The 10,771-nt window shown below is 38.2% G+C and overlaps 1 protein-coding gene and 1 pseudogene across 1 annotated transcript; both read left to right on the forward strand.

The window, feature by feature from the left end:
* Positions 1-2,987: 2,987 nt before the first annotated feature.
* LOC139475233 (leucine-rich repeat-containing G-protein coupled receptor 4-like) lies at positions 2,988-7,246 on the forward strand (annotated as a pseudogene).
* Positions 7,247-7,462: 216 nt separating this feature from the next.
* LOC139474592 (toll-like receptor 4) lies at positions 7,463-9,913 on the forward strand. The gene has a single exon (XM_071257664.1). The coding sequence runs from the start codon at positions 7,463-7,465 to the stop codon at positions 9,911-9,913; it is 2,451 nt and encodes an 816-aa protein (XP_071113765.1).
* The last annotated feature ends 858 nt before the right edge of the window (positions 9,914-10,771 follow it).

Consider the following 10,771-nt stretch of genomic DNA (forward strand, 5'->3'; position numbering starts at 1 on the left):
TGGTGGAAACATAGGGTGGGATTTTACGACAGAGAACACCTGAACACACAACAACCAGGGACTTCTGCATGTGACAACACAAGTCTATGGGTCCACAACATTTATTCCAATTGTATTTTGCAGGTAATTCATAATCATAATCATGGTATCCAGTTAGTATCTGCCAGGCCTACCTCGACCAGCCTCTGTCGTTGCTGCCCCAGAGTCAACTCCCGACAGATACAAAGCATTGTCCATTTATCCCTAAGGAGCCATTCACGGTCATACTGCAATGTGCCGTATGTGCGACACATGTATGCAGAATTCACATCTCATCCACCTCACGTTCCAATGGCCAACGGGCCTGCCTAACCAAACATGTATATATATATGTAACTATATACATCTTTGTTCGAAGGGGCGGTCGGTTAGCCTAGTGGTTAAAGCGTTTGCTCGTCACGCCGAAGACCCGGGTTCGATTCCCGACATGGCTACAATGTGTGAATCCCATTCCTGGTGTCCCCCGCCGTGATATTGCTGGAATATTGCTAAAGGCGGCGTAAAATCAAACTCACTCATTCACTCTTTGTTCCGACTTTATTTATAAGCAGCTGGCCCATACATTGACTCTTTATTGTTGGTCATGGTAATAATAGTCAAGATGTTGTTATCTGTTTTGCATTGTCTACACTGTGAATATTAATATAGATGTATTTAACTTAACACAACTCAGGATATATAACATATATAAACTCTCTTATAACACCTATGCCCCGCCAAACTGCCTACGATGCATGTGTTACTTCGGTCCTACAAGTCACGTGATAAACTGACCCAAATGAGTATAAAGAAATAAATGTAATCCAACACTGACAAGATAATGAAATGTGACTTATTTCAACCTGAACCCAAACCCTAAAAATTGTAGCTGTTTAAAACCTATTTTGTCTCTTTGCAGGTATTTAGGTGAAGCAGCCAATAAGATCGCCCTGTTCGAAGATTTTCAATTTACAAACTACAGATTATATTTCAAATCCATCATCATTACAACACAAGGTTAGTTCTAAATTTGCTATAGTTACTAGTTTGCTCTACCCCATTATAACGTCAACTGAGCACTGAGACGCGGGCGTTCTCAGTATAATATACAGTTCAGGACAAAACTGTGCTTTATAACATCACACATGGGATAGAGCAAACATTATTTCTAAAATTAAATACGTTTATGTACTTTAAGAGTGTTGGGACTTTTAAGTATTCAAAAAGTCAATATTAGTTTTCATTGTGCACTTTGAAGACCTTTTGTATAGGCCGGTGAGAATCGTCCCGAAAACACTATAATGGATTCGTAGCTATGTTTTTGTTTGTTTGTTGTATAACGCCGCTATATGGCGGCTGTCTGTAAATAATCGGACCAGGGTAGAATAGCACTTCAGCAACCCATACTTGCCATAAAAAGCGACTATGCTTGTTTTAAAAGGCGACTGACTGGATAGGGTGGTCAGGCTCGCTGATATGGTTGATGCATGGCATCGATCCAAATTTCGTGGATGTTAATCACTGGACTATCTGGTCCAGACTCGATTATTTACAGACCGCCGTCGTGTAGCTGGAATAATGCTGAGTGCGGCGTTAAACAACAAACATACAAATGTAAATAATCGAGTATGGATCAGATCTTAATCATGGCTATAACGCCACCAAAACACTCTGTACTGTCTCCCTGATGCTGGTAGAAAATACATGATACGTGACTATTCCATTGGAGACTTTCTGTTGAAATGGCAAATAATGACAACATTACTTAAAAGTTAATACATTATTTCATTCAATACAGTGTATCTGGGATATATAAATACCAACCAGTGAGCATCACAAGCAGATAAAGAAGCTATTTGTGTAATGACTAAAATGTATAACATATTGTTGAAAGACATTAGATTAACACAAACACGCAAGAACGGGAATAAAGTAGGTTATAGGTCACGATAAATTTCGCAAGGAAACATAAAATTGGGTTTTCTCGCCTAAGAGTTTCAACATGCACGATGACAGTCTTACAAAAGGAAATGTGTCAATAGGAAGTTTTGTCCAGGATGTTCAAAGGCAGCGTGAAATGTCGTAACCAGTGCCCTGTGACTGAGAGGAATGACTGAGACTTTAAAAGATACGTTTACGTGTGTTGATTGTTTATGTGTCTGTAGCTAGGTATAGGAATAGTGTTTGTGTAGAAGATCTCAAAAGACGACGTTTGACTAATGTACTTGTGTTTCGAATGTCGGTTCCTCACTCTGAAGGGAATCTTTTTTGTCAAAGATTCAGATAACAGATTCCTTAAGTATTTAGATTCAGGATTTCACATTGTTTGCGTTTTGTTTTCTGGTTAAACGTTGGTGAAAGCCGTATAAGGATACGTTCACAAAAGTGTTCATAGTTTGTTATTTAGTGGTCTTGGTCAAGTGAAGTTTTGCACAATTAAGAGAACGGGTTTACTGGTGGACCTGGAGAGTGTTTCGGTGGTAGGTATGCGAGTATCACATGTGGTACCTCATCCAAAAGGTCTGGAGACTGCTAATCTGGAACCTGGACGACAATGATCATGAAGATCCTGGTAATACCCAACAACATTGACAAGTGATGAAATGTATTTGGCAGAGGCACACTCGTCCGAAAGTTGCTCGCGCCACGTCAGTCTGTGAAACTTCGCGTGTCCCCATGACAAAGATTTTAATTTCTTGTTGATTTCTCTTGTGGCATGCCAAGAATCAGTTGCATTATACTTGGAAAAGATGTTCAGATAAGGATTTGTCTCCTCGTTACACATGTTTTGCTGTGGGTCTTAATCTACCCAGAGTCATAAGACTGTGGTAAATTTCGTTTGAAAGGTGTTCACTGCATGATATGTCTTACTGTCCCGATTTTGTACCAAGATAAATGTATACCGTGCAAATCCATCTTTAACCTGAATGTTATGAAGAGAAGTGTCATATTTTGCAAATGGTACCACAATGGGGCCAGTATCTCGACTCCATGAAATGAGATTTCCAACAACAACGTGTAATCGTGTCCTTGCCACCCCAGACCATTATCGAACATCCCCCAAATGGATTATCCGCCACTACAGTAGCATCATGAAAACTTTGGCCATCATAAAAGCACATTTTAGTTTGCTTTCATCATTACATAGCACTGATGTTGATTCCAACGCTGATGATGTCGGCACCGTTGCAAACGAGCGTGTCTGTCACGTAGTGTCAGTGGTGGACGAACTGCAAGACGTTGAGAACAGAGACCAACAGAACGCAATCTGCTTCGTATGGTGGCCTGGCTAATGCGGACATTATTGGCGTTAGAGTGTTCACAAGGTACCTATCCTGCCTCTTTGTTGTGACCCTCGGACGGCCTGGTCTTCAAGCATAGGCAACTGTTCAACTATCCTGGTACCGCTACCACAGCCTCGCAAAACCTCTCTAAGTGACGTTAAGACGTGCAGCCATCTGACGTTGACTATTGTCGCATGCCAATAGCACTACGTTGACTTGCAACACTCAAAAATCGACGCATTGTTTGACGTGTTTCCGGTTATTCGCTACTATTTATAACCATGTGTCCATATCCTGATTTGCACGAGCAGCAACTGACAAATAGTTGTGTTCGGGCGATACGATTTGTGACCATGAACACAATGTTTAAATTTGTGAAAATTTGCTCAGCGTTTACCTGATACTGAATTAATTAGCATGGTTCAAATATTGTTTTGAATATTACAGCCACAAACATTCACATCAATATGGACTGTAACAACTGGGGCTTTGCTTATTATAAGTTTTAGATGTGAATAGGAGACCTTCAGTTCTATCGTTCATAATTATATGGGTGACCCATCAATAGTTGTAGCCGCCGTGATATTGGTGGAATATTTCTAAACGCGGCGTAAAACAGTGTTTAATAAAATCAGTTTCATCACTATTTTTACATTGTCTGGTCATTCGCATCGAGACGTCCGTAGCACTGTGCAACTGTACTCTGAAACGTCTATTCTACATCTTGACAGATAATCTTCCCACGGTAGACACTGCTATATTTCAATCAATACACCAGCAATGCATAGACACACTGTGCATGAGCATCTAAACTTTATTTTTCTTGAAGTCAGTGAGTTTTGGCAGAGTATATGGACTCTCACTTTATATTGTTGTAGTGTCGTGGTATTATTAAGTTCAGAACATCACGAATAAACAATACATTATGTTGAAAGATCATCTCTGTCTATTTACGACCTTGTGCTTTCATTAAATGAGAACAGTGCCCTTTGAACCAAGTGGGCTCCAAAGAAATCACATAGACAAAATGACAAAATGACTTGATGAGTCTCGCGGACCCCCCTTACCTAAGCTGGACCAAGTTTGGTGCTATATTTTCCGATGTATTGCATGTATTTCTAACTTAGTAATGTTTGTGTGTATAATTGTTATTATGAATTTTGAAATCGACATCTTAAAGTTCCTATAATCGGTCTTGGGGAAAGCTGCGTTCTTTATTGCCAGTTTGCACCTTCAGTGATCAGTCTGTAAGCTCATAAGCTCCAAATGTTGTATTCATACACCACCCTTGTATCAACAAGGTCTTTTTTCAACGCTGAATTTAGATCATGTCCAAATCCGAAGTGAGTACCATATATATACTGCATTCATTTCAGACACCGAATCTAACCACCGATCCATTTAGTCGCATCTTACAAAAGTATACTTGTATGTTGCAAAATCTATTTTGACCCGGAATCCCACAGATGTCTAGATGTTGATATACATGATATAAAGGTCATTGGGTCACTGCTGGTGGAATAGTTTTGGTACTTTAATGTTAATGTCTGAGGTTGGTGTAAGGTATCAATGACCAAGACATGTCTCTAGCAAAGACACTTTAATATGTCTGACATGCACAACTAACAATCTAGTCAAGTCAACCTGCACGAGGCAACACTGTGGGTTAATGGATATGGTCCAACGTATATTGTATGGGATCTTTGGAATTTTGTTCACGGTTGATCAGTGGCGTTAGTGTTTTTCCGATGCTTCGTTCTTTCCAGTGGCCGGGATCCCATTTGAAGAAAAAACAGGAGTAAAATAATCATGAGCTCATTCTGTTGCAAGGATATTATTGCAAATTTGCCCTAAACGCCAAATCTGTTTTGGTGGATAATTGAGCCTGCTTATTCTCTTGCAATGACGTTTTGTATTTACTTGAACTGGTTCGATAAATCTGCTGGTTGAAAGAAGTTCCCGTGGTTCAACATTAGCTTAGTAGCATTTATCTGTGATGAGTCTATTACAAAAGAACATTAAAACACCACACACACACACAAACACACACACACACACACACACACACACACACACACACACACACACACGAATATATTTCTTTAACGTTTTCCTTTACTCATAGTCAGCAGAATCTCTGCACTTTGTACACAGCAGACGTAATTCAAAATTAACATATGTCTTTTGTAGTTTTAACAGCAATACAGCTGTGGGGTGTAAAGCTAAGCCATAAAAACATTTCTCATGCTAATAGTGTAAATAACAGGTGCCCTTGGGAGGGCAGGACATGCTTACCTCTTTCGCAAACTCCTGGTGTCATCCATCACCTTTACGTCAAATGGAATTTGTTTCAGCCGAGTTATTGCCGAGGGAAGAAGCATGCATGTGTTCTTCATTATGACCAACAATATGGTTTATTTGCTGATTGCAAAGGGGTACAATTGCAACACATTCCAAATGATCTGCCATGTAATATAGCCGCAGTTGACTATAGTGGAAATAATCTAACCAGTCTGAGCAATGGCACATTTTTAATCTTAATTCAAACTCACTCTCACAAATCGAGTCTGATGTGTTCAGAGGCCTGTTTAATCTGAAGGTGTTGTTACTTGCCCAAAACAGATTCGATAACTCCTTCCCTGATGACATTTTCCGTGACCTTAAGAACTTGCATACATTAAATCTTGAGAAAAATAGTATGACGTCATATCCGGGTCCGGTGTTTCCTCCTCTCATCAACATTCACAGTCTATATTTAGACTCAATTCCAGAACCCGTTTTAGGCTCCGGATTCTCCAAACTCGCCAAATGGACTCACGTTTTGTATAATTCAAACTCTCTCTCAAAAATCAAGCCAGGTTCGTCAGAGGCTTGTTTAATTTACCAGCCAAGAACAAACTCGATGACTCCTTCACTGGTGACATATTCCGTGACCTTAAGAACTTGCATATATTAACTTTTGAAAAGAATGATTTGACATCATATTTTGATCGGGTGTTTCCTCCTCTCAGCAGCCTTCACAGAATATATTTAGACTTAAATCGAGATTCCAAACTCGCCAATTTAAAAGTTCTCCAAATGGACTCGCGTTTAGTTTATGGAGGAGATTGTTTAATAAAAAAAAAACCTTTAAAATACAATATTCCAGAGTTTAAATGAAACCAAGCTATTTCAACTATCTCATAATGGAATAGGAATTCAGAAGAGTTTACACATCCTCTATTCGTTTTTAGGCAGGAACAGGAGTAGGATTTGGCTTAATGGGACAAGTACTATTTCAGTCCAACACAAGGAAGACATTGATGACGATATACTAACATAAAAGAACACGAAGTATTTAACACAAATATATGTATCATTGAGAAGAAATGGTATATACTTGATTGAAACTGGTTCTATCAATAAAGATCCTTTCAGGGGATGCATTGAAATGCTTGATGTGTCTAAAGACTTTCTGGTTGGTGATGGTGCTTTTTTTCCATAATACTGTTTGGGTTTTCCCGACTAGTATATGGCATACCAAACACACAACTGTTTGGGCCTCCAGCAGCACAATTACCACAATATTGTATATTTTGATGCAACGGGAGTAACTGACATGAATCTTCCAGATCAAGATGTGACATTTCACAATACAGATAACCTAAAGGCCTTTCGTTTGGGTTGGAACAACATACATTTCAAACGTGTACATGGTTTGGAACATGTAAATCACGTTTACTTATCATGGAATGACATTGGTAATATAAGTGATACCTTTTTCCAATCATTCTCAGATTTCAGAAAGCTATCTTTGAGAAATCTGCAATTGACAAAATGCTAACAACTCAATAACAAACTCTGAAAGTTTTAGAATGCTTAAAGAAAGATTAAATGAGAGAGAGAGAGAGAGAGAGAGAGAGAGAGAGAGAGAGAGAGAGAGAGAGAGAGTGAGAGAGTTCTAAAATACAAGATCCATATTTTTTTGTGGCAGGCAATTTCATTTTTTTCAACACACTGAAATATCACTTTTTTTCAAGAATTTTCCGGAAAATTAAAATTAGTTTTACTTACCCACCCTTTCTCTTGAAGCGCCGGTCCCTTAGGTGTTATCATAATATTTCTATGGAATAAGACATTACGTTTTTGTGATGGTCATGCGTTCTTTTGTTTCAGACATAATGCTGAGAGCACTGCTTGTTTTGCTGACAGTGAATCTGTGCCAAGGAAGTGGACATGTTTGTGACTTGTATTTTGACAAACAATATGGAGGCATCTTTGCTGATTGTACAGGGAGAAAACTCCAACAGGTTCCAAACTACCTTCCGGGAAACATAACAGCCCTGGATATCAGTGGGAATGATCTGAAAATAGTCCAAAATAACACATTTTACAAATTTAACAAGCTCATTTATCTGAACATGAACATAAACCTTTTGTCAAAGTTTGAGCCACGGGCATTTAGTGGCTTGTTCAATCTTACCTCTCTCCTTCTTGCCCGAAACAAATTAAGAGACCACAAAATGTCTTTCCCAGATGAACTTTTCCAAGACCTTGTGAGTTTGCAAACTCTTAATATCGAACAGAATGAAATGTCCTCGTATCCAGATTGGGTGTTTCTTCCTCTCGTCAACCTCCACAGTCTGTATATTGACTCAGTTCCTGCTCCTTTGTTTGGTCCAGGATTCTCCAAACTAGCAAATTTGAAATTGTTACAGATGGATTCACGGTTTCTGTATGAAGGAACATGTTCAACTGCACATCTCACAAATGAAACATTTCAGAGTCTAATTGAAACCAAACTTGAAGTTTTGATTTTAAACTTTTGCTCAGATTTATCACACTGCGAGTCTGGCGTTTTAGAGCCACTAATATTTCTAAAACATTTGGAACTTACCCATAATCAAATAGGAATTCACAATGCTTTACATCTGCTCCATCCCTTCGTAAAGCAGAATATGAAAAGAATTTGGTTCAATGGTACATTCAAGTTCAAAATGCAAGATGAAAAAGACATTGTCGATAGAGTTCTAACTAAACAAAGTATGCGTTATTTGACCCAAATATGTGTCACTGAAGTATCTTTGAGAGGTAACCAGTTATATTTGATTGAATATCCATCACTCTACAAAGATCCGTTTGAAGGATGTTTGAAAAAGCTTGATTTGTCTGACAACTATATTGTTGGGGATGCAGGTATGATCTTTTTCCTGTTCAGATTTTCTGAACTTGAATATTTGGATTTCAGCTTTCAAAGACAGGATGAAGACTTTCCAAGTTCTGTAACATTACATGTAAACTCTTCTATAACAGTCACGTTGCCCCCAAACATTATATATTTCGGTTTTTCTGGTACACTGGCAGGTGCCAATAGTGTCCAAGAAATCGTTTTTCAAAACACACACAAACTTGAAACTGTAATGTTTGCTTCTAACTTGCTGTTTGGTTTAATGAAAGTGAGGGGTGTTGAAAATGTGAGCAATGTTGATTTATCAGGAAATAAGTTTGACAATGTGTTTGATTTTCACTCATTTGCAAACGCAAAGCGGTTATCTTTACGAAATTGCAAATTACATTTTGCCCTTGAACCCTTCAGCGCACACAGCATATTCAATTCTATGAAATCTGTAGAATATTTGGATGTCTCTATGAATCAGCTCCGATTTATACAACTACTTCCACTTTCAGATACAATCGTTCATCTAAATCTCTCTCATAATGAGTTTGATACCATTCCCATTGAAACACTTTATTATCCACGCCTTATCCTTATCGATTTGTCATTCAACCTCATTGGATATCTGGATAAAGATACCAGATCGAAACTCGACTTGTCAGCTGAAAAGAACAACCTCAAACTTATTGTACAAGGAAACACCTTTTCGTGTAGCTGTGAAAATCTAGACTTCATTATTTGGTTGATGGATACACCAGTGATTTATGAGTCTGACAGGAACTTCGCTTGCATTCTGAATAATGGCACAATGACGGGAACCGTTGATGTGGCCCACAATTATAAAAGGCTAAATCGCTACTGTACAGGCAAATTGACCCTCAGTCTCTCAGTCACATTTATGGTGGTAATATTTACTACCATTTCTGCATCATACATGGTCTCCAAGAATCCAATACGATATCGTAATGCTTTGATGAGAATATTTGGATTAGGAATCAAATATTTAACACCCAAAGATTTTGCTTTCACCTTCTATATCGGATATTGTGACGCTGACATCCCTTTTGTCTATAGGAAACTGCGACCAGCATTGGAACTGTGTAATTCCCCCATGCGTCTCTTCCTGAAGGATCGGGATGTTCTTCCGGGGGTTGTTATCGCCGACGGTATTATTTGCGGTATCACTAACAGTTGGAAGTCTGTCCTGGTGATTTCAGATGACTTTCTTGAAGATCTTTCTCAGTGGTCACAGTTTACTCTTGATGCAGCCCTGTACTCCTTATCGGATCTGATTCCTAGCCGGATTATTGTGATACTTATGGGAGCCGTGCAGGTGGAGGATCTCCCAGAGAGTCTGCTGAATGTGGTGGAAGAGGAGTGCATACTACGTGTTGAGGATTACAAGGATGGGGATGAGACTTTGTGGAAGGATCTGAGAAAAACTGCCGGTGTTTGATAAGGTCAAACGTCTTAATTGCAGCAACTCAATGGATGGTAGGGAAAGGTCTCAACTGGTTGGGGACAAGCTGCCCTATTGTAATATCCTGGTGGTTGCCATTCTGTGTGCACATTTTCATATTTTTGAAATGTCAGATGATTTGGCATCAGTGACAAATCTCTCAGATTTGCCAAAGGTATTATGACCTAATCTTGTATTTATTGTAAATTGATAGTAAAGAAAAAAATAAATTATAAGTGTCATCAATATACATACTCGTATAACTTACGTCTGAACTTATACATTCTTAACATCCTTTGAGTTTTTGTTTCTCTTAAAATTAATGAATTCTTTTCATCAGAACTGCATCCAAACTGGGCTATGTTTTATGTGTATTTCTGTAAGGTAGGATTCAGTTCTAATACAAAAGTACTTATACTGAAAATAAGAGTGGCATTTCCTTGAAACCACTAATGATGCCAACCTTTGTAAATACATATCTGTTAATTGCAGTACTGCAGATATGTTTGGCTTTGATAAACGTTTATTTTCACAAACATATCCATAACCATGATTTTATGTGTGTATCTGGCCTTTATTATCTATTTGTCTGGCTTATATCATCTGTTCATTTGGCTTATATCATCTTTGTATCTGGTTAAATATTAACTCACTCATTATCATATGTTTATCAGGCTTACCTTCAATTATGTATCTGAGTTTTATTTAATACGAGAAATGTTTTGCAAATGGTTTTAGTTCTTTAGGCGTCTATGTTCCCAGTAAATTTCTATATCTGTAAAATAATGTGTTATATCTATTAACATTATGTAAATTATAGAAACATATAATTTTTAATTTGAAGTTTACACGATA

Source organism: Haliotis cracherodii, unplaced genomic scaffold (genome assembly GCF_022045235.1).
Source record: "Haliotis cracherodii isolate W230 unplaced genomic scaffold, xgHalCrac1.p SCAF_3, whole genome shotgun sequence".
NCBI lineage: Eukaryota > Metazoa > Mollusca > Gastropoda > Lepetellida > Haliotidae > Haliotis > Haliotis cracherodii.